General features: G+C 44.8%; 2 protein-coding genes across 2 annotated transcripts in view; both read right to left on the reverse strand.

Annotated features, from left to right (window-relative positions):
- The window catches only part of sh3bp5lb (SH3-binding domain protein 5-like, b), a gene marked incomplete at both ends in the record, with an annotated part of 24,415 nt that extends 7,946 nt beyond the window's left edge, over window positions 1-16,469 (reverse strand). The window contains 6 exons of the mRNA XM_079749395.1: window positions 3,388-4,092; window positions 6,824-6,997; window positions 10,926-11,087; window positions 15,538-15,666; window positions 15,840-15,902; window positions 16,218-16,469. Coding sequence (XP_079605521.1) covers window positions 3,388-4,092; window positions 6,824-6,997; window positions 10,926-11,087; window positions 15,538-15,666; window positions 15,840-15,902; window positions 16,218-16,469 — 1,485 coding nt within the window. The remainder of the gene's footprint in view (window positions 1-3,387; window positions 4,093-6,823; window positions 6,998-10,925; window positions 11,088-15,537; window positions 15,667-15,839; window positions 15,903-16,217) is intronic.
- A 465-nt stretch (window positions 16,470-16,934) lies between these two features.
- Window positions 16,935-24,497, reverse strand: gtf2h4 (general transcription factor IIH, polypeptide 4). The gene is made up of 13 exons (XM_079749774.1): window positions 24,243-24,497; window positions 24,052-24,156; window positions 23,177-23,308; window positions 22,854-23,039; window positions 21,678-21,786; window positions 21,359-21,427; window positions 20,979-21,062; window positions 19,606-19,768; window positions 19,049-19,179; window positions 18,497-18,544; window positions 18,208-18,286; window positions 17,455-17,516; window positions 16,935-17,223 (listed from the first exon to the last, which is right to left on the reverse strand). The coding sequence occupies exons 1-13, from the start codon at window positions 24,356-24,358 to the stop codon at window positions 17,113-17,115; spliced, it is 1,395 nt and encodes a 464-aa protein (XP_079605900.1). The 5' UTR covers window positions 24,359-24,497; the 3' UTR covers window positions 16,935-17,112.
- Window positions 24,498-24,722: the final 225 nt, after the last annotated feature.

Genomic DNA, 24,722 nt, shown 5'->3' on the forward strand with positions numbered 1-24,722 from the left:
CAGCTTCTCCCGACCAGGCCGATCCACAAGATGACTTCCCTCCATATCCCTCCACCATCACAGCCTCTGTGTCGTCTCCACATCTCCTGCTTCATCATGTGTGGGAAGACGAGATGTGTCATACTGCCTGTCTGACACACACACACACATGCACAGGTGCATGCACACACACACACGCAAACACACACACACGCATAGAAACAGCACCGTTCTTTCAAATATCTTCCTTCAAGGTTACAGGAATCACAGACTGCCTCGACTGACTTACAGACAGCTTGGAAAAAAAGGTCTCAGACAGCGGTACGACTGTCTGGAATGTGGCAGTGTTTCATCTGGCATTAGGTGTAGAGCTGTGAGTGGCAGACATTACCAGCCTCAGTATGCCTAAATGTTCTCTTTACATCTGTTGTGGGTGATGGGTGGGTAATGGGCACTCATTTGATACCCCCCCCCCCAATCATCTGTCTGTATCTTCATCAGGACACACAATGCTAAATGCAGTCAGCGACGATGCTGATAAGCCATTGATACACGCACACACAGACACACACACACACACGCACGATAGATGCCAGTTATGGCTTTGTTGACCTAAATCCTCACTATCCCACTATGCCGATGTTTGCTTCCAGTAACAACCCCCAACGATGAACCAATCATTATCATTTACATGCCTCATGTAACTGCACGTGTACCTGCCAAAGGTCACCCTCTCCCACGAGCACACTGATTACCCATCTGCAACCCGCCAAGACTAGCATTTATTTATTTAGCATACTTTTTAAAATTTCTTTGGATTGTAAAGTGTTACGCTGTGATGGAAAATGATTGTGGTTGTTAATGCGCTCTACACACACACACACACACACACACGCACGCATAAATAAACATTTTAGAAGCCATATTAAAATACAAATTTAATAGTTGAAGACGGCTAGGAATCCAAGATGCTGATATTGATCATTGAACGGCGGGCCTCTTCTCACACTGTGATCATGACCTCTTTCATGGCCAAATAAGATGCACGCCACAAAAATATGCCATTTTGACTCATTTGATTAACTCAATAAATACAGACAATTAGACATAATTTAGAATTAGAGGAGGTGGGGCAAACATTTAGTCCAATTTACAACAGGTGTGTATATTAAGCATTTACAAATGTAGAACGATTCCCCTTGGTTGAAGGTGTAGTGTGAGGCTAGTGGCATCTAGCAGAACAGGCTCAATTGGAAATTGAATACCATATTCCTAAGTATCTTTATTAGTTTATTATCCCAAGTGAATAGGATTCGTGTTGATTTTAGATGCGTTAGAATAAGCCCTTAATATAGACATCCACCCTCTTTCCGGGAGAGGACATCATGTTTCTAGAGTAGCCCAGAATGGACAAACAAGGCATATTTCCTTTCTATCATTATCGCTGTCTCACTTGGCAGCTATGACCTATAGTTTACAGACTGAATAACAACATACTAATTATAAATCTATGAAGGAGCTGTAGTAGACCATAATATACTCATGTTAAACTACTGCCACCTTGCAGGGCAGTACAGGTAGCTCTCCTACGTTGTTCTAAAGGGAGATTTGGGGGGGGGGGGGGGGGGGGGGGGGGGGGGGGGGGGGGGGGTATTCTTTAGATTGCGATCTGGAACCTCACCAGTAGATGCTGCTAAATCCTACACACTTTGCCTTTAAAGTCCAAATGTTTATGTATGACAGCCAATCCAATCTATTACTTTTAGGCCCAGCCTGTTCGTTTTGGGCTGACAAGAACATATAGAATGAGTCAGAAAGAATTACGTCCATAAGAAACATGCTTCAAGGGCTCCAAAGTGTTTTCCCATCGGCATGTTGGAGATGATGTCCAATGTCACAAGTTTAATACTATTTTCCCATTCACAACTATTTAGAGACAATGGTTACTGTACATCACTATAGTGGGACAGTTAGCAGCTTCATCAACAAGAAAAGTTTACATTTGAGAAATAAAATATAATATCTCTTTCCAACCATAGTATTAATGTTAGCAGTATAGGCAATAACGGTTAATACCATGAACAGACCATCCCATGGATATGTGATAGTATGGCTGAGGGAAGTGGTCATAGAGGCTGAAGGCACCGTAAAGACACAACCTCTCAGCTTGCAGTTAATCATGTGAGCCCACTGAGGTAGGGATCATGTCAGTATAAATAATATATGCCAAAGTTCATGCATGTATTCATAAGTGTAAATGATCTGAAGAATAACTTGCAACCACTGGCCATGTCTGTGATTGAATTAAAGCGGTGGTCTGAACTCCCTGTTCATGTGGTAGACTGCAGTATTTCAACTTAGACCAGACAAGCATAGCCATGTGCAAGATAATCTTGATCTCTAGGTTGTTGTTAACACAAGAGAGCCCATAGATGCATCAATGCCTAAAAGTTTCAAAAGGAGGTTTCCAGAAAACTAAAACCTACAATCCATAATCCTTGTGTGATCATGGTGAGCGATGGTGTTCTCCAGGAAACCTTCTCCACACATCCCTTTCTCATGCAGCTCCTCGTTTAACTGCAGCAAACACCACGCCATAGGTTGGCATGGCACTAATAGCATTCCCTCAGACTATCCTTAACAATACTTTGAGTTCAGTCTTAATATGAATCGCATGTCCAGGTTTCCAGGGAGATAGAGAATACGTATGGTTCATAGATCAACATGTAAAGACTATTGTCAGTATGGCGTGGATGTCTGTGGATGAGTTGATTTTGTGAGGTGCCTGACACAGACAGAATTCTACTTTGTCTGCCATGAATATAACAATTTAAAAGAACAATACTTATTTTAAGTCACACAAACCAAAGAAGGGCAGCACACCGTCCATGCATTATTTATGGGTGGTAAATGTAATCCCAATGGAAAAGATCTTGCACCTTAAACTGATTTATGCAGCCAAGCTCAGCATTCGTCTGAATTCAGAAAAACTGCTTATCTCAATTTAGCTTTCTGTAAAACACAGAGTGGCATTCTGTTGTTTGGCTTGCTTTGTTTGATTTTGCATTTACTTAGACTCTGTAGGATGTTATGTAGATAGGCAATAGCCTCTCCGCATACTTGATCAGAACATCACCACAATTTGGCCCTCTGCTTAAAGAACCATATCGCCATTTATTCATTTGCAACTAGTGAACCTGTCAATGCCCCCCACAGTTCAACACAACTATGGGGGCCAACTTTGTCTTGCATGCCTGAACCCCTCCTTCATTGGAGTCCCCTCAGTTCCATTCTGATCCAATCAGGAGCATTAACTGATTCATGCCTTCATAAGCTCACGCTTCTGTTGTGCTGCTTGACAAAGCTCTCATGTCTCTTTCTGCTCACTGCACCACTCGTATGTGTTACCCTATCAGGAGCCAGCAGGTCGGTTCCTGATAGGGCGCTTCCTGATGGGGCGGTTCCTGATGGGGCGGTTCCTGATGGGGCGGTTCCTGACGGGGCGGTTCCTGACGGGGCGGTTCCTGACGGGGCGGTTACTGCCACCACAGGGTCTGCCGCCACCTCTGCGCTCTCTGCCTTTCCCCCGGCGTCCCGTCCTCCGTCGTGGCTCTTCCCCTGGCCCCTGAAGGCCAGGTCCCGCTCCCTGTCGGCCTCCTCGCTGGCCAGGCTGCCCGGGTCGCTGAGGTCCCCCAGGTGCCCCACCGAGTCGCACTTCTCCAGGTCCGAGGCGATGGTCTGCAGGCTGGCCACCGAGGTTGCATCCCCGGCCGAGTCCCGCTGGCCCCAGCCGAACCTCCTGTGCCGCTCCACCCACTGCCGGGTCTTCTCCCCGTCGGCCCAGTCGCTCTCCAGGGCCCCGGCCCCCAGGCCTCCTCCTGCTCCTCCTCCTCCTCCCCCCGGGGCCCCTGCCGCCCTCACCTCCGCCGCCTCCGCGCCCACGGGAGAGCTCCGCGCGCCGCGGGACACGGGCCGCGCCGGGCCGGCCGGGACCCGCCCCCTCTGGGCGTGGATCTGCTCGCTGATCTGCTCCAGGTTGCGCAGGGCGACGGAGTAGCGGGTCTTCACCTTGGCCACGCGCCGCTCCAGCTCCACCACCTTCGCCTTGTGCTCCTGGAAAGAGATGGCATGCTTTAGTTACCAAGTCACATAGCTCAGTCAAACAAGTCACATAGCTCAGTCAAACAAGTCGCATAGCTCAGTGACATAAATCACAAAGCTCTGTCACATAAGTCACATAGCTCAGTCACATAAGTGACATTGCTCAGACAGTCACATAAGTCACATAGCTCAGTCACATAAGTCACATAGCTCAAACAGTCACATAAGTCACATAGCTAAGTCACATGAGTCACATAGCTCAGTCACATAAGTCACATAGCTCAGCCAAACAAGTCTCATAGCTCAGTGACATAAATCACAAAGCTCTGTCACATTAGTCACATAGCTCAGTCACATAAGTCACATAGCTCAGACAGTCACATAAGTCACATAGCTCAGTCACATAAGTCACATTGCTCAGACAGTCACATAAGTCACATAGCTCAGTCACATAAGTCACATAGCTCAGACAGTCACATAAGTCACATAGCTAAGTCACATAAGTCACATAGCTCAGTCACATAAGTCACATAGCTCAGCCAAACAAGTCTCATAGCTTAGTGACATAAATCACAAAGCTCTGTCACATAAGTCACATAGCTCAGACAGTCACATAAGTCACATAGCTCAGTCACATAAGTCACATAGCTCAGGCACATAAGTCACATAGCTCAGTCACATAAGTCATATAGCACTCACCAATTTGAGCCAAGGGGGTGTCAGGCATGTATCGGAAACACACCATGCTGTGCCTACTTTTGTTACAATTCAACAAGTAATAGTCCTTGCATTTCTAATAACCGGATTCGTGCCAATTTTCTGGTACACTGGTACACCACGGTCCCCTCTCATTCTCAGAGATCCTAAAAACTATGAATGTTGTACAAATCAAAACCTGCATGCACGTGCACTCATCAAGCAGGGATCTCCGGTAAACCGGGTCGACGTGTACAGAGGCGGAGACGGTGTGTTCCACTTCTTGAATCTAGATCCACTGGTGTAAACAGCCTCATCCTAACATTACCCTACTGGGTTTAAGTTTTGGGGCTTTTAGTGAAGTCACTTGCAAGCATCTCAACGAGCTACCGATTGGCCTACATTCATGTTCAATTAGGAAGCTACGTGGAACAAGCTCAGGATGTATTGAAATAATTGAGCTCACGTCAATAATATGCTAATTAGTGGGATAGGGAATTAATCAATTTAGGGGGCAAGAAAGTGTAGTGGCTAGAGCTCTCAGCTTAAGGTTGTGGTCCCATGCCCCATGTCCACGGCCCTCGGAAAAAAGCCTGAAGGACTTGCTCCTTCAAGGACAGGTCCAGGAGATAAAACCCTGAGATCTTCGTACAGATCGTTAGCCTCATTCATAATTGCCGAAGTCATATTTTGGCCAAATCTTGATACATAACCTAATTCTGCTGATTCACTGTTCCTTATTGACCTATCCTTAGCCAATCAGTGTGCTTTTTACATTCCTTAATCACTATCTGCCTAAGCCAGCTATTTGACATATTTGACAAATAGCTATGTCACGCTAAATATAATAGATGAAAAATATTACAATAATATTTAAATACGACTATTATGCTATGAGGCTAATGACATGCTAAACGCCCTTTGGCAGTACGGGTATAAGGATGTACATTCTGCCAAAGTATATTGGTAACAGAGGTTTTAGTGAGAAGAGACTGTGTTCTGGCATTCACTTATCATTTTAATCAATCAAACTTTACTTTTGTAGCCACTAAAAATATAATATAGAATATACTGGGAAATGGTTTTGCAGGATTTTGCAACACACTTTCCCATTTGGGATAATGAAGAGTTTCCTTTACATAAATATGTTGTGACAAAACACAAAATGGGACATAAAAATACTTCTAAATATAAAGTCAAGTCCGATAACGCATGCTTTGCTCAATTATCTTATTTAACTAAAACCTCCACTCAGCCTACAACGGCTAGGTACCCCTAAACACTACAATGAGAGGTTTGTTGGAATACCATAATTTGATTGACTTGCAAATTACATTTCAGTTTCTAATTAGCGACGAGGCAAATTCAAATGTTTTCGGCAACATTTTGAGAAATCAATCTGCCTATATACCAAACCTGATGCGCAGTGTACATATTTGAGATTGGATATGATTAACCTGATCTCAAATCTTCTATTGCTGTGACAAATGCTATTTGAATAGCGACCGCCATTGCATAATAGACATAGTACCGGTGATAAAAGCCATACTTTAGTTTTTTTTCTCATTAGATCTGAACACTTGATTTCTACAAGGCGTAAACTCATAGTACTCGCAAGCCCTGGCTAGCCTTCGCTTGCGTGTGGATGACTTGGAGAAGCTCCACTGGCCATGAAGGTAGATCCACTGGGTATCATGAGATAAGTACCTCGGTGGTCCACAGTGTACTAAACGAGGAGCCATCATAGATCCTAAAGGTGTCAACACCTAACAGCTCTTGTTAATGTATTTCGTCAGGCAGCTTTGCGCATGCAGTTTTTGAGCCTGAATAAGGTTATTCGTGGGATCTCCTGGGAGAGACACGTTTCTTACTCGGGAACGGAAATGTTGATTTTACAGAGGAAATATGAAAGTCAATGTGTGTCCACTAAGGAGCGTCCCATAGTAGGAGGACCTTGATGGATTCCTCACTGGGGAATCGGCTGTACCATGAGGATAAAGGAGTTCAAGGTTGGTTTAATACATCATGTCATGCTGATGCTACGCACCTCCAGGATGTAGTTGAACTGCACTTTGAGCTCAAAGTAGGGCTTGGACTTGACGATGACCTTCTTCAGCGCCTTCTGCAGGTTCTGCACGCGGGCCTCGGCGTCCTGACACAGCTGGGTGACGCGCTGGTGCTCCCGCTCGCTGCGGAGACGCTCCTCCTCCGCCTCGTTCACCTGGGGCATTGTGGGTAAGAAGGAAACCGCTAAGCAGCAGAAACATGACCTCCGGAAGCCAGCTCCCCCAGGGCCTCCTGAAGCCAGCTCCCCACCAGGGCCTCCTGAAGCCAGCTCCCTCAGAGCCTCCTGAAGCCAGCTCCCTCAGGGCCTCCTGAAGCCAGCTCCCTCAGGGCCTCCTGAAGCCAGCTCCCTCAGGGCCTCCGGAAGCCAGCTCCCCCAGTGCCTCCTGAAGCCAGCTCCCCCAGGGCCTCCTGAAGCCAGCTCCCTCAGGGCCTCCTGAAGCCAGCTCCCCACCAGGGCCTCCTGAAGCCAGCTCCCCCACCAGGGCCTCCTGAAGCCAGCTCCCCACCAGGGCCTCCTGAAGCCAGCTCCCCACCAGGGCCTCCTGAAGCCAGCTCCCTCAGGACCTCCTGAAGCCAGCTCCCCCCAGGGCCTCCTGAAGCCAGCTCCCCCCAGGGCCTCCTGAAGCCAGCTCCCCCCAGGGCCTCCTGAAGCCAGCTCCCCCACCAGGGCCTCCTGAAGCCAGCTCCCCCAAGGACCTCCTGAAGCCAGCTCCCTCAGGACCTCCTGAAGCCAGCTCCCCCCAGGGCCTCCTGAAGCCAGCTCCCCCCAGGGCCTCCTGAAGCCAGCTCCCTCAGGGCCTCCTGAAGCCAGCTCCCCACCAGGGCCTCCTGAAGCCAGCTCCCCCAGGGCCTCCTGAAGCCAGCTCCCCCCAGGGCCTCCTGAAGCCAGCTCCCCACCAGGGCCTCCTGAAGCCAGCTCCCTCAGGGCCTCCTGAAGCCAGCTCCCTCAGGGCCTCCTGAAGCCAGCTCCCCACCAGGGCCTCCTGAAGCCAGCTCCCCACCAGGGCCTTCTGAAGCCAGCTCCCCCACCAGGGCCTCCTGAAGCCAGCCTCCCCACCAGGGCCTCCTGAAGCCAGCTCCCCCACCAGGGCCTCCTGAAGCCAGCCTCCCCACCAGGGCCTCCTGAAGCCAGCCTCCCCACCAGGGCCTCCTGAAGCCAGCTCCCCCACCAGTGCTGGGTAGCAGCGGTAGCAGCAGTAGACCCCCAGGCAACGCATGTCAGGTCCAATCAATCTCTTCACACCACAACAAAGTGACCTTTACAGTTTAATAAGAAGAAACAAGAGGCATGTACACCCGAACCTGCGCACGAACCAGTACACCGACAGCAAAGGAACGACAGCGTATTTATTGGCGTGTGTATTGTGGGTAGTTGAGACTGCACGTATTTAAACAGCATGAAGAACATGCATGGAGATGTGAGGACATGGCCATGATGACAAAGAGATGTGCTCAGTGCCCAGTCACGATGCACCTGCAGCAGCGGTGTAGAATAGAGGCTTTCATGGGTAAAAGTAGTTCTGTCGATAAGCACATCCAACCTTGATATAAAAGAAACGGGACATTAATCATCATTGATTAGCCGGCGCAGCGCTGCCCTGCAGGGCAGTGTGGTTCCACACTACATACTAATCAGACTACACGCTAACTACACCTCCTTCCACGCACAACCCCTGACCTGTGATATTTCATTCAGCTCGCCATATTCCCCATGGTACGCAAACAGGCCAGGCTAAAATGACCTGCATCAATTTGGCTTCCAAAGATTGGTTAATATATAATTTAACGATTGAGTGCACAGGGTACAGGTTGGGGGTTGTTTTATACACTATGCATATTGTAAGTTGCTCCTCACTGATTCGTCAGTGGAGCATTAAGCTTACGTTGCTGCATACAAAAGATGACTGACAGACATTCATTTGAAAAGACAAAAGGGCTACATGCTACGCTTTTGACACATTAACACGCACAATAAGAAGATGTGTCTGTCAGTAGCAGTCCCAAAGGGAGTCCTACACATTAACGCTGCTCTGCCATGCACAGCAGGCAGAGCAGCGTACCGCATACACTGTAAGATTTTGATGTAAATTGACAGCGAAATTCTTGCAGTAATCTTACAGTATTTAGGTTTTACAGTACAATGCTGTGAAAACCTTTGCATTGTGGGAGTCTCAATGATCGCCTTACTGGTGAAACTGCTGCCAGTACTTTTACAGTATAGCTACTAGGTAGAGAACGGTTCAGATCAGTGTTCCACCCTGGGACTGTGGAGCAGCACCGCTGGGCCGGAGCTTTACTGTCTGTCAGCCGCCCAGAGAGACCGCCCTTAATTACCATTCGTGCCCAACACACTGTAATCAGCTTCAGTTTCACTCTGAGTTTATCGTTCACCTAAAAGACATTTCAATTTGGCGCATTGCTAAAATATATCCACGGCTTCAAAGCTCTTTGTTTGGCCTGCGCTGAACTTCAGTTCTGCCCCCCAAAGCTATCAATCACAACAAAGGGAGCTGTCCAGGAATCTTAATGAGCCTGGAAAAAAATAATTTTCTCATCTGCAAGAGCCCTCATGTCTCCTGCTCATTACCGGATTAAATGGCGATTCAAGGTTGACTTTAAAAGAAAACCCACAGCCCTGACTGTTTCTGCTCAGTGAGTGAGTTTCTGACTGGGTTGTTTCCTCTCCTTCCATCTTCTCTCTCTTTCTCTGAAAGGACAAGTGGGGGGGGGGGCTCAGACAGTCACATAGGCACCCCTTTCAGGTGTGCAGGCACCCCTTTCCCCGGTGACTCCCTTAGCTCCTTCTAGACGCATCTCTCCAGCACTTCCTGGCTCTGCCCCTGGGTCTCGCCCCCATTGGTCGGGTCACGTACCTCAAAAGGGCGGCCTACCAGACGCCTGAACCCCAGCGGTGGGCTCCCCGAGCTGCGCAGGAGGACCCCTTCCCCTCTCCAGCATCCTTGGGCTCCCCTCAAACAGTCGGCCCGTCCTGGGAGTGAAGCCTACCCTGGACTCCTCTCTGGTGGGGCCTGATATCATGCATGGCCCCTTTATCATTTATAATGGATACTGTTTACGTCCTGTTTCTTCTGTTTGTCCTTACTTTAGCATTTACTTTAGCATCTCTTTTTGTTTTCCTTAGCACGACATTGTACTTTTATTGTATTTATTTATATCCTGTGTCTTCCACTGCAGCTGTGCTGGAACAAAGGGATTTCCCCTCCTGGGGGGTTAATAAAGTTCAATCTATCTATCTATCTATCTATCTATCTATCTATCTATCTATCTATCTATCTATCTATCTATCTATCTACCTGTCCGTCCGTCCATCCTCTCTCTCTCTCTTACTATATATCAAAAATATAAAATATATCAACAACACAAAGTATAGACACCATTGATTTGGTCAAGGATATAAACGGCAAGATGAGGGACTGCTAACGCTGGGTCTCTCTTATAAGGTAACACAACGCATGTCTGAGTGACAGTACCTTAGCATTAGCATGTCTGTGTGGCGCTGTACCTTAGCATTAGCATGTCTGTGTGGCGCTGTACCTTAGCATTAGCATGTCTGTGTGGCGCTGTACCTTAGCATTAGCATGTCTGTGTGGCGCTGTACCTTAGCAGTAGCATGTCTGTGTGGCGCTGTACCTTAGCAGTAGCATGTCTGGGTGATGTTGTACCTCAGCATTAGCATGTCTGAGTGATGTTTTACCTTAGCATTAGCATGTCTGAGTGATGGTGTACCTTAGCATTAGCATGTCTGAGTGACACTGCACCTTAGCATTAGCATGTCAGAGTGGCTGTACCTTAGTATTAGCATGTCTGAGTGACTGTACCTTAGCATTAGCGTGTCTGAGTGACACTGCACCTTAGCAGTAGCGTGTCTGAATGACTGTACCTTAGTATTAGCATGTCTGAGTGACTGTACCTTAGCATTAGCGTGTCTGAGTGACTGTACCTTAGCATTAGCATGTCTGAATGACTTTACCTTAGTATTAGCATGTCTGAGTGACTGTACCTTAGCAGTGGGTTGTCTGAGTGATTGTACCTTAACATTAGCATGTCTAATGACGTTGTACCTTAGCGGTGGCGTGGTTGAGCATCTCCTGCCAGGTGGGGTCCAGGGTGTTCCTGTCGGCCAGCAGCCCCTGCTCCGCCACGTAGACCATCTCCCTGGACGCCGTATGCATGGACACCGCCCTCTCGTACCGCAGGGCCGCCATCTGGGTCTCCTGCTGGGCCTGGGACGGGGTTAAAGGTCACGTCACATTCATGACCGAAGGCTGAGGGAAAGGTTCCTCCTCACTCATCGTTACAGCGCCTCATGGAAAGAGCACGACAAATATAACGTTTAGAGGATGAAGAGCAGACAGATTCAACCTTTTTAAGCTTCAGACAGCCAAGGGGGATAGGGGATATAAAAGAAAACAATATCTATGAATTATAGGAGTTAAAATAGTAATAAACATGTAATTGAAGAGGAGAAAATAGAACGTAAAATAAGTTATAGTAAAAAAAAAAAAAAAAGACGGTTTGTGTACATAAAGACAATCCAGACATATTTGTATGTCAGCCACGGACCTATAACTCTAATATCTTCTGTTATGCTGAAGTTCACGGGGAAGCGATGTCTGGATTCATTTGGGAGGAGATAACACAAAATGGTGACTTTTGGACGTACAGCAGAGGACAGCGCAGACAGATGGAGTGGAGGAGGGGGATGCGACTGTGGACAGGGAAACCAATGTCTAAGGTAAGATCGATGACTGCTTGACTAGCATGGATCTTTATGACAGGGAGATATCCGGTGCCTCACTCCATAGTTGTCAGAAGGGAGGTGGTAGCTGTTCAGTAGGCAGTTTAGTCAAACAGCAGTGGAGGGATTTTGTTTTATATTCTGCAGAGAATAGAAACACAAACATTGGCAATCCCAAGATTTTTTTATTGGCTCTAGATTTTTGCACCTTTGAAAATGTTGGCACTGGCAATTTTAAATTTACTATCCATTTTTCCCCTTATTACGTTCAATTAAACCCCTGCCCCTTATCCTCCCTGTTTTCATTAGCTCAATTACTGCCTACAATTATCCTGTGCAATGTTGATTGTACAGTTCTTCAAGGAGCACATTTTAGGCAATCAGTTCTGATCAATTAGAAGCAGATCGCTCAGCTTTGGCATTGGCTCACTAACGATATGGAGGCTATATTGACGTAATCTATATGCTCGTCAACAACATGAGGGCCCTAGTTTACTGTGAAAACTTATTTAAAATAAAATAGCTTACGGCCATAATAAGCTTGAGAAAGTAATGCATAAGTAGACTTTCCAGTTCCCCACTAGAGTACATTTGTTTCATATTCTAAATCAATTTCATATACAACAAAGGCTTGAGTGAATATTGAAGGCCTAACAAATACATAACAGTTCAAATGAAAACAAATACATTTTTCCAGGTAGTATGTTTAATATTAAGCAGGAAGGGCAGAGCTTAGCACTCATCTGGCCACCTTATTCACCACTCCTGGTCCATTCAGACATTTTCTGAGAGTTTTGCTGAATATGTATGCCAGCCAGTTCCCCCAAAACCTGCTGCATCACTAGCGTCTGGAATTTAAACTGAATATCTCTTGGTCTTGGCTGAACCGCAATTGATTTCCATTGAATCACGGCATTGATTGGTTCAAAATCTTCCAACCATCAAATTACATAAGAGAGCTTTGGATCAATCTAATTGGAATAGAGCAAAAACAAGTTTGTCGCTGATAAAAGACTTCTTTGTTCATTTCTGTTGTTCTTGAGTGAGTGTTTTTCAGTCCAGTTTTGATTGCTCCGTCGATTTCCACACTTCCTCAGCATGACCAGTGTATGAGTCTGAACTCTGCGGCCCTCGTTTCCAGTGTTGACTGAACCTCCCTCTCTGAGCGCTGAATGGGGCTCTCAATTCAACATTTTAGAAAAAAGGATTTAAGCAGGCTCAAGGCCAGACTGAACTCTAGAGAGAACTAGAATGTGAACTATTGAGCCCAGGATGGTCTCAAAAGGCCCCTGGATCACCACTTTGGGCGAATGTAAACACCTTTTTTTAACAGAGACTGGACTCGCCCCCACGCTTTTCAGAGAAGAAGCCCCCCGGACCTTCACACACTGCTAGCTCTACTTACTGCCTCCAGACATATGCCTCCTAGCGCTCCTCGTCACTCCGTCTCCCTCTTCCCAAACTTGTTCATTAGTGCAAGGACAACCGCAAGGTTCATAAGATTCAGCCCAAAGGAACACCAGTGTTAAAGCTGGGGTAGGCACTTTGAAGAAACCAGCCAGAGTAAGCTACATTTTTAAAGGATCCAACTGCAAAAAAAACCTCCCCTCCCTTCAGGCCTCGCTCCGAAGCCCCTCTCCTAAAACACAGGACTAGCTTGCTAGCTTTAGCACAGGTCTGCCTGGCCTTGTGGGAGACCCCGGTCGTACGCAGTGAGCACACGGGTAGAGTGTGTGCAGGTCGTGCAGGTAGGTAGGTAGACAGACAGGCAGGCCATCCAATAATTCCATTCAGGCTTATTACATGGCTTTAATAAGCCTGAATGACGGGCCTATAAGGGTCCTGTGACAGCTGCAGATACCGGATTTAATTTGTATTTTTTTCTGAGCTTTTGATGTATTGATTACTTTCGGGATGTAAAGAGAATTACAACAAATATTACAAAAGATTGTTCTAAAATAAATTGCCTTCCCTAGCTTTAAGAAAACACGATGTAACGATTCCTTGGATAGTTCCAGGGATGGAAATTAAAAACTTTGTTTGATAGATAAGGCCTCATTTGAGCCTCCATTGATTAGATTAATACAATAAAGACGCTTATTAAAACGTGAAATATAATTCCACTTTAATGGCCCTTAATGGCAGTGTAAGTTTGTTAAGTAGCTCAATATTACGACAGCCATCACTGATGTAGACTGTTGGGTCAGTAAAATGGGTTTCCCATTTCCCACTTTGCTGTTAACAGAAAATTAATTATTCTGGTATCACGTTCCTACTTTATCCAATCAGGGTAGAGAACTTCAGAAAGAGGCGACCCTCTCTGCCCGTTGACGGGCAGCAAGCAGGATTTACTGTTGACTGAGAACCGCAAAACAGGCAAAGGTGTTGATTCCAGCACTCCCATGAGCGATGACATTTAATAAAAAATGGCTCAAAGTGCAAGTGAATGCCGTTTCAGCTCGAATTCAAACACTATGCGATTAAAAAAAAGTGGTTGGGTTTGAGTACATTTTCTTTTAGAGCTGTTACCACGATTGTGTATGAGTGTATAATGAGCGATGCTGTGTATGAAATGCGCCACATACCGTGGCGATATGCTGTGAGTGTCCGAGAAGCAACACCCACTCTCAGACGTGGACATAAAAATCAATCAATGCCAAGAAGACGGAGCTCCACACAGACACACGCACACACACACACACCGTGGCATTACACTATAATTGTCTGTGAATCATAACCCTCGCTCAGGCCCTGACATCAACATCAACCACTGCCCCGAAACCGCTCTACACAACTACACACACCTCGCCGCTTCTGCTTCTTCGTCGTGACGTTGAAAGGTATACTTAAAGGCCGTCACAAAAAACACCAGTTTGGAGTGGAGTGGAACATTGAAGAATTGGTTTATGGAGACTAATATAAGACTAATTTCGTAAAAAACTAAAATCCTATGTTTTTGCCATCTACAATGATAAAATGACATACTATGTTGATGATCATAGGGCACATTACCACATTTAAAAGGTTAACTGTTCATTTTGGGTTCACTGCGCCATTTAATGAATCCCCTTATGTTGCTGACTAACACTGTTGTATCTCACTTGTGTGAGGTCAATTAACTTTTAAAATAAGCCCATCACCCAGCAGAGTTCCTAGTTAATTCGTTACTTAGCCTTATATAATAGCACTGACCAGGGTTGAGCCACTTCTAATGGCCTGCATTTGTCTGGAAAGGAATGCTGTACCAATCAGTGACACACAGCTCCTGCAAACAGGACAGAAGAGTCTTGCTGTGAACGGCCTTTCCCAGTATCTCTGATGGCACTTTTCCCTTTCATGGTACGGTATGGCACGCAAGCACCGAGTTCAAAACAGGGTCCCCTGTGTCCCTTTCCCTCCGCACAACACCGCAGTTAACTGGACCGTGTGGACGGAGAAGTCTGGGCTTTACCACAGGATTCGGGTTTACATTAAGAACAGATGTTAAGTAGAAATTGTAAGAATAAAATTGGATACAGGATTAAAGACGGTTTGAATGAGGATTGCTGAAAAGAGAAAGACAGTTTTATGGGCGATAATGAAGGCAAGAAGGACTTTGGTGTAAAAATAAACTGTTCACCCACAAAATGAAACACGGGAATGTTATGTTAGCTTCTACAGACATATGCTTTAGTATTAATGTGTCAGTCTGTGTTGTCCTTTCCAATGTTGTGATATTTAAGATGTTTTTGTTTCTGAACGAAAATCATATCTCAATGGTTGATGATTGAAAATGTAAGCTCTAATCAGTATAGCATATGGCATAGCATAGCATGGGCTGGTGGTGGGACGCACTGAGATGTTAAATAGGCTTTGGACCGGGGAGCTGAGCAGTGGTGCAAACTTGGTGAAATGTTGCATTTTTAAAACAATGATATGAATGCGCAGATACACACCTCTTTGGCCAGTCTGCGGGCTTCATAGTAGGGCCTGGCCTTTTCAATACATGCGCCCAGCTTCGCATTTTGAGCGTTTAGTTTTCTGGCAGAATCTGTGAGTATTTTCCTGTAGCTAGACCTGGCGTCCTGCAAAGGAAATCAAAACTTTTTTAGAAGTAATAAAGAGTACACCAAATAAAACACATTGATTGTATCAATAACAAATGACATTACAATTACAGAGACAGTTTTTGGTCATGAAAGTGCTGGTCAGAGAAACAGTGCGTTTGTTCATGGTCAGCGACAAAGAGCCCACTCACATCCAGCTGCAGCTCCAGCTTGTTAATCTCGTCACTGGCCTGATTGAGGTGCTCCAGCTCTCCCTTTAAAGACACAATTTAAATATTCCTCAATTCTAAATCATGTGGTCGGGTTGGTAGTTGGATAGCACTTGAGTTGTATATAATATTAGACATGCAAGATATCATTTTAGGTGTCTGCAGGTCTAAAATACAACACCAGAAGTCTAAATCAAGCCAATATTTTGTATAACTGCATTAAAAAAAATGTCTTTCAGCTTGTAACCACCTCATCTAAAAAAGTGAAAGATACACATAACACATTGCTACTACATATTACTATGTCCATTAATATATACACATTGCTACTTTAACCCTTTGTGTGTTTATCTTTCATGCCTGAATTCTCGGGTCCAGTTCCTCTTCGTATTTATCGCCCCCGTCATCGTCACATTTCTCCTGCGTGTTTGTTTCTCCCTCATCCCCGCATTCCGGCTTCATCTTGCCGGCTGTAGTCCTGCCATGCCCTCCTCCTTCTCTCAGCCGGCTGTCTCCATCCTGCGCCTCCTCTCCCGGGGTCTCCTCCCGCAGGTCCCCCGGCTCAGGCTCCCTTGAACACGGTAGGGGTTGACGCGAGCTCTCCGGCTCCATTTGCGGCCTGTTGCGATCTTCTCTCTTTATCTCCGGTGTTTATTTAATATAACTAGACAGCGTGGTACTCTGCGCCGAGTGACATGTAAAACCTTCATAATGTAACTTATGCTCCGATATCCCCGGTTTAGACTAATCCCCCCATCATCCTGGAGAAGAGGTGCTTCCTCGGGAGCCGGCGAGCTGATTCCTGCCGTCTGATCTGAAGGCTTTCTGCTGGTCGACTGGAGATGCTGCTCTCTCCTCACCGGCTCAAACTGTATTCTTCGCGAAAAGTATTTACTTCATATAAATGGGAAGTATTACATTTTAGTTGTGTATTAATATTAAAGAGACCCTTATCAACATTTGGGGGTCATGTCCAAAGACTATTTTGGGCGACCTAACAGCAAAATAACATATACGTCAATAAGACATAATACATTATTCCCATTAGGCCTAGGGCTCAAGAAATTCAAAATTAACTTTCATATAAAAATTTAATTCAAAATTGATATTGGGTAGCACAAGTCTGCTACATCCATGGAGGCAATAAACCGTATCTGAGTCCACATGACTTTCTTTTCAAAAAAATGAAACAATTAAATATATACAGTGAATATTCAGACATCACTGCTCATTTCCATAATTATCCGCATTTAATTTAAGTGGTCGATTTTTGTCTCTTCCAGAACTTCTTGACTTCACTGTGTCCTTGTTGTGTAACCACCATCACTCTGTGCGGAACATTCTGCCACACCAAACAGCCAAGACCCTGAATAACAAACAAGAGGTTATCCATCAATGCCGTTCCTTAAAGAGCAGTCAGCATTATGTAGATAGGCAGAATATAGAAAATGTAATTATGTGTTTATCTAAAAAGGGATAATGCAAAATTCTGTCTGCGAAATTGCCAGCAGGTTAGGAACAGTACTTATTTTGGATGAGTGTGGGTATAATGTCCTGAAGAAAACTAATTTAGTCAGATTATTAAAACCAATCTGACCTGAGCCCGGTCTCTCAACACCTCGAAGTCTGCCTGGGAGAGGAACTGGTTGTAGAGCACTCCTGGTGGACAAGAGAGGAACCACAGCATGAGTAAATGTTTTCAGACGGAGAAGAACACTGGGAAACATGTGAGAATAGTGAGGTCATAGGGCAAGCACTACATTACTCCTCAAGCCACTCCATCACAGCACACAACATTTCTCAGAGAAAGAGTTACAACTCAAGCTATTATTGAGTCTGGGCGATCAACAGAGAGGGAACAGTCAGTCATAACCTTCAGGCAGGACGAATTGAGCCACGAGAAAATAAAATCAATCAACATCGTGACTCAGACATCAACCATCACTCGCTGAAAATAATTCAGATGCTTTGGTCGGTTCACTTTGGAAAAAACAGTGTTTGAAGCCCTTATTCATGTTGATATAAACATTTGAATAAACATTTTCATTGTTGCTTTTTACTGGAGAATAGTAAACAACCATTCCATGGTGTCATTGTGACACTAATGAAGTGCACACTTCTTAGAAATAAACAAATATTAAATGATCATGTAAAAGCTAACCCTTATATTAATGGGAACTGCCAAGCTTTAATGATAACAAGACAGGACTAACGTCTACCAATAACAATGTCAGTCGTGTGGCTGCTAGCAACATGAACCGTGGGTAAATCAGCATGCGTGTGCGTGCGGGGCGCAGTGGTGGAGAGACCGTTGGCAGGGTCACAGGCTGGGGCACGCTGACTCACTCACCCTCTGTGAACTGTAATCGATCCCTCTCCAGCTCCCACAGTCTGATCTGATCCGTGATGGTGGACGGCACCACCGGCGTCTGACGCACACAGGGAAAGGTGAGGCAGAGGGAGAAGGTGAAGGGGGCTGGAGGGTGGTGAAGGAGGTGGTGGCGCTTTAACGGTCCAGTCAAGTATTATTACAGGAACTGGCCCATTGTAAGAAGGGCTGGTGGAAAGGGGAGGGTTCAGGGTGGGGGGCAGTAAGGGGAGGGTTCAGGCTGGGGGGGGGGGGGGGGGGGGCAGCCTACCTCCTTCAGCATGACGGGGTGTGCCCGGGTCCTCAGGAAGTGGATGATCTAGAGGAGGAGACTCATTTAAAACCATGAACAAAGAACAGCCTGGATGACCGAATTAAAATTGTGAGGTCCTATCTTCTTTTTTACTGATTAATAATATCTTCACAGTCATAACCTTCCACCAAGGAGTGCATCAATCTCTATTTAAATGGTCTTTTTCACCTTAGCTAGTATCCGTCATGTTATTTTTATAATTATTACTTTCTGTACAGGGGACACTGTGACCCAATGCTTATGATAGATTTCCGAGTGAATATATGGGATACACCAGTATCCCAATTTCACTAGATACCACCTGAATAGAAAATTCCTTGCATTTCCTCTATTATATGGAATGACACAATGATTGATAATGACCACATTTCAAAAAATATAAATCAAGAATCTTAACTGTTGTTTTGACTATTGTATAAGACAGGTTTTCTATTTTAATTTATGTCTATTGCTATGTTTGATTATCTGAAACCCTAATGAAGATCCAAGTTGGCGTCGGGGCCACTGTACCTGCTGTGCGGTGATCCCGTTGGCGATGGCCTGCTGCACCGACTCCCTGGTGACCGTGCCCACGACCACGTTGGGGAAGCGGTACAGCATCTCACTGAACAGGGCTACCAGAGCTATCTGAAGCTCAGAGTCTGGGGGGAGGACATACAGAACCATCACCACCATGCAAGCCTTTGACCAGGTCCTGCTGACAATGTTGGCTGTGTTTCATGATGAACTACCAAAATGATTTAAAGAAAAAGTCCTTTATGGATTTATAAAGTAAATCTTACTATAATATGTTATTGGTCATATTTATAGAACTCACATATTGAGTTTATAGTTTGTGGTTTATTCTGAAACAAAATAGGATACCCTGTAGCATATTCCTATTTAACTTTATAAAACTTGACCATTACCGATGCTTTTTCCGATAGACAGAAATGTTTTAGGAGAACAATGTTGGCAACGCTTTACAACTGCTAAACAACAAATACTATTGAAAAAAAAATATGAACGAATGCATGGAGCAACTGGTCCAGGATATAGAGACATTGAGAGGCAGCAGGTGGACATACTTGTGTAGGCATATATGCGGTAGTTGGTTTCTACTACGATGAAGCTGGTGTCCACGGTGCCGGGGGCCACTTCCATGGGATTGGAGGAAGAGGAAGGCTTGGTGGTGATGCCTGCGGCCAGTGTGATCGCCAGCCTGGTGGGGTAGTACCTCCTGGACTTCCTCTATGGCGTGATGGCAAATAGAGAACGCATTGGGTCATTTTAAGAAACAAAGAAGTGAGGATTCAATGGTAATTTTTTTCAGCCTTTCTGTTCCCTTTGATGCGTTCTCATGGGAACCTGTTATACTACATGCTTAGGTCAAACAAGAACAAACGCATGTTATTAATTATTTCGCATCTTGTTTCTACACACATTGTATTAGCCTGCTGACCTTTGGTCATCTTCAATGGTTTGATTGTGATCTGATACAGTGTGTTTTACACACTGCTGAATAATTTGTGTCCATAGAGGGAGCTACAGTATATGCTATGGTTTCAAACAGCATGTCTGTATTGTTCACGTTTAACTTTTGCCATCGTTTGTGTTCCTTCTGTGAGGAGAGCGCAGGGCAATGGGTCTAGCCATGTTCCGCGGTATCTGCCTGGTTCACGTTACGCATACATAACAAGGGCTGAAATGCCAACTTGAGAAATGAATCTTTGGAACTCCTAAACGTTTGATTTATCACCCTTTGGGAAAACGGAACGGTGTGTGTTCATATTGATCGTATGCTGGTATATCTGTGAAATGATCCTAGTGGGGTTTGTCCAGGTAAAAGGTCATGTTATCATACGGTTCATACGATGCAGCTGTTGGTTGTAAAGGTGAATATGTGTTGTCTTTGTCATGCTCTTGTGTGTTGTTATGGTCGTCATTTGTGAAGCTATAATCAATGGTGTTGTAATTTGAGAGTTTTTAAACATTAGTGTTGTACTTAGTGTGTCTTTTGTAGTTTTCGCGGTGCCAGAGATGGTGAAAACGTCAAGAGAAAATAATAATACCCTAAATCCCCCGTTTTAAACTCTCTGCAACTTATCAAAGTCAAGGGGTGGCTACAGTTTCATTCATACCTGCCATTCAATTACCATAGATATCATATACATTTTTTTACTTTACATCAACTTAATGACCTCAAAGTGCTACAATGCACATTAAAAGAAATACAACATAAAAGACTAACTAGATTAAAAAGAAAAAAATAACAGAAAAAATAATCATTCAAATTATATAAATAAATAATAATAATAATAATATTTATAAATATATAACATATGTTGATGCTCATACAAATATAACTCAATAATTTCCCCAATAGACAAGTAGGTCAGGTACAAATCCAACTATGAAGCATGCTTAAACAGTGCGGGTGAAGGGATGTTGGTGGCCTTACCTTCCTCTGGAACACCAGACCAAACTCCCTCAGGTGCTGAAGGAACGTGAGCAGGGATTCGCTCATACCCTCCACGGAGTAATCCTGAGGCAACGGGAGTTTTGGGTGTTGTCAGGATCGTGGTCAAGAGATAATGACACACATATAAATCCCCACCAGTTGGGCTTAAAGTATGGTACATTGTCATGTGGGTTAAATGAGAGCAATATTTCACTTTTGAAAAGCAACAATCACACATGGGTGGGTGGGCTGATAAACCAGAGGTTAAGGAGGCTAACGGAAGGGCAAGGTCCCAGCGGAGGCAGACGAGAGGGCCGCTCTACGCCTCAGAACACTTTCCCTCTCTAACATGTAGCGGTGGTTTGATAGAGTGAACTTACTCTGCCAAGGGTGGAGAAGCTGAGCTGGAACAAGAAGGACAGGATCTCCACCAGGTCCATGCCCCGAGTCTAAGACGGATAAACAAACAAACAAACTCTTCAATTTGGACCTGATAGGGCTTGATTTGGGAAAATAAATGATGCAAATGTACCACTATTATTGCATCATTTATTTACCCAACCGAATGTATTACAACTTTACAACGACTACAATTAAGTCAACTTACTCAGATGCACAATCTTCTGTTTATTTACCCACAGCGCTAAGCATGAATCTAAGAAGATAAATACATTCATGCATGACAGAGTGGATTGGCACCTGTGCAGTGTTGAGGTACTGGAGGGTGAAGTACCACAGCTGACTGGATGTGTCAAGAAGGAGGAACTGGAACCCAGCGGAGGTGATGCAGGGCGCCTCCCCTGGGTCACTGAAGAACAACAACACAGCAATATCTATATCTATGTCTTTTATATCTATTATATCTATGTCTGTTAGATCTATGTAGAATATATCTATGTCTATTCACATTGCAGCTGGCCTGTGCTAGCTGCCGTGTGTGTGTGTGTGTGGGGGGGGGGGGGGTGTGTGTGTGTGTGTGTGTGTGTGGTCATAAATATTTCATTAAAATGTGTTCCACCAAAAAGTAGGCTATATCACTTCTCCAAGGTCCTGCTTTCAGAATTTGAGGTTCAGAACAAAAGTTCATGAAATACTTACGTATTATTTATCTGGAATTTATATGATTAATTCCAATTTTTGGTTGCGATGATGTATGATTTAACCATTCCATCAATTGACAAATGCGTTTTACAAGTGGGTTACGAGTGGCGAGGCGTGCACTTATTTTCCTTAAACATGCCCTAATAAATGGGATTATGGAAAGAGTCAAACCATGCCAGTCTTTTGGTGACTCTCTGATTGTATTAATCAGCTCTTTGACTATCTTCATCACATCTCGGCATATGTTAATCTTTGAAACTGGATCTTAAAAGGCGAGGTTCATGTTATGGGCATTAAAATGCGCATACATTAACTCTTCTTGTATGTCCTTGACGTGCGCTTGCAAGCCCGACCTGCTCTCTGACATATTCGACCTGTCAATCATTTGGCCCTCTGCCAACCATAGGTATGTTAGGAATGTTGCCAGCGATGCTTTAGAACGATTGGTGGGGGAGAGAAAGGGGGAGGGATGTGGCGGGGTGCTATCACAGCACAGCACGGTGTTCTATCACACAGCACAGCGTTCTATCGCACAGCGCTGCATTCCATCACATTTGCTTTAATTAAAAGGGACATACAACGAAAACGTGCCAGTTAACTTCGTTTAAATATTGAGGGTTATTGAGGGGTGCAAGAAAACTTGTGCCCCCCCCAGAGAAGGCGCCAGTGTGTGTGTGTGTGTGTGTGTGTGTGTGTGTGTGTGTGTGTGTGTGTGTGTGTGTGTGTGTGTGTGTGTGTGTGTGTGTGTGTGTGTGTGTGTGTGTGTGTGTGTACCTTCTCATGAGGCCAGCTTGTGAGAGCAGCTGTGCTAGGTCCTGGCTGACGGCAGCGTTGGGGGAGCCTACCATAAAGTGTAGGATCACCTCCCAGCGCTCCATCGCGTAGCGGTCCAGGCTGCCCACATCCCGCGCATGGCGGTCGGGTCCGATGCTGCTCCCCTCATCCGACCACGCTTTGCCCCTGCGCATTCAATCCAGAGGAGACAGAGAGGGCGAAAGACTGTTTCATGCAATGAGTAAAATATGATGGCTCCTATTCAAAATAGACCCAATACAACAATTTGTGGAATTAAAAAGAGGTAACAAAGAAATACGTACCCCCCAAGAAGGGCAATCCTGAGATTGTCTTTGAAGATGGGGTTTAAGATGTTGCCTTGCAGACCGCCCTGTAGCTGCTTTGTGTGCCACAGCCTTAGACCGGTCAACACTGAGACACATTCATCATGATCTCTGTTTTAGAAATCGAGCGGCAAAAACGAAAAGACATCGGTGTTAAACAATCCTTCTGTCTGTGTCCGTTGAAAATGTTGTTTGGATCGCTATTATAAGATATTTAAGAAAATATATACTTTATGCCCTAAATGTAGGTGTTCCAGCAGCCAGCATACATACACAACACAACACAACACATGTATACATACATATCCCACCTAAACAAAACCATGTACCCACAATACCTAGCCTAAGATAGAAAAAGTGGAATGGATGGTCCATGTGCATAAGTATAAGTAGCTGTTTCTCAGAGATAACAGTACAAAATGTGTGCAAATATACAGGTGTGCAATAAACAGGTGAAAAAAAAATACATATATATATATAAGCATATATAAGTATATATAAGTTTGATATATATAAGCAGTGCAAGCTAAAGTTTCAATGAATATTCTTGTCCTTACTAAAAAGGGGAGTTATTATAAGGTGCAATTGCAGTAGGTAGGAAAGTATTCTTAAATCTGTCCTTTCTGCAGCTTAGCTGTCGCCTAGCCTCCAACTAAAAACACTGTTTACTCACTAGAGTGTGCAAGGGATGCGTGTTATCGTCCAAAATACTCAACAATTTCTGTACCATCCTTCTCTCCATCACCACCTCCAGGGACACTACAGCAGCAGTCCCCTTATTACTTGCATAGTATAACAAAAATATACTATGCATGGTAAAACAAAAATAGAAAAGAATAAGCAGCGTAGCTTACTTTTGACTGTCCTTCTTCACCCACAGAGCCAGTGCTGCCTGTGGAAGAGGGTGATCTAGGAACAGCATTCGCATCACATAATTCTTCGCCAATGCAGGCAGCTCCCTGGAAATGAATGACGTACGATTATTTTGCAAATGATGCTACGTATTCACAAATTTCTATCAAATGAATGATTATCCAAAGCCCACCTGTACACTGCTAAACATGTTGCCGGGTGGTTGTACAGTCTGTCCAGGATTTCTGGACTCAACTCTTTCAGGTATTCATGTAGATTTTTACATTGCAGTTGGACACGAAGCTTCATTTTATACAAAACAGTAACGGCTATGTACGGTGAGCCAACCCGTTAACACGATCAACCCTCAAGTAGGATTTAAGTTGTCGTTCAATTGCCGAATGGACTTGATAAATATAAATAAACAAGCGGTCTCCTCGTTCTGGAAGTTCTCAGGAGGCGGCCATGTTGTCTAGTCACGTGACGCGGTCCAGGAGCAGGATGCAACTTGTAATAATATATACGGATGATCGAGTTTGTAATGCTTTAATCAATATTTACCATTAAACATTGCTTCGAAAAACCTGTGTTCAATTTTCTTGAAAACGAATGATTTATTTTTAAAACGTCAGTGATTTCTTTCAGTGATGATTGATGCTTTTATAAATACTGA

Source organism: Pollachius pollachius (genome assembly GCF_949987615.1).
Source record: "Pollachius pollachius genome assembly, chromosome: 13".
Taxonomy (NCBI): domain Eukaryota; kingdom Metazoa; phylum Chordata; class Actinopteri; order Gadiformes; family Gadidae; genus Pollachius; species Pollachius pollachius.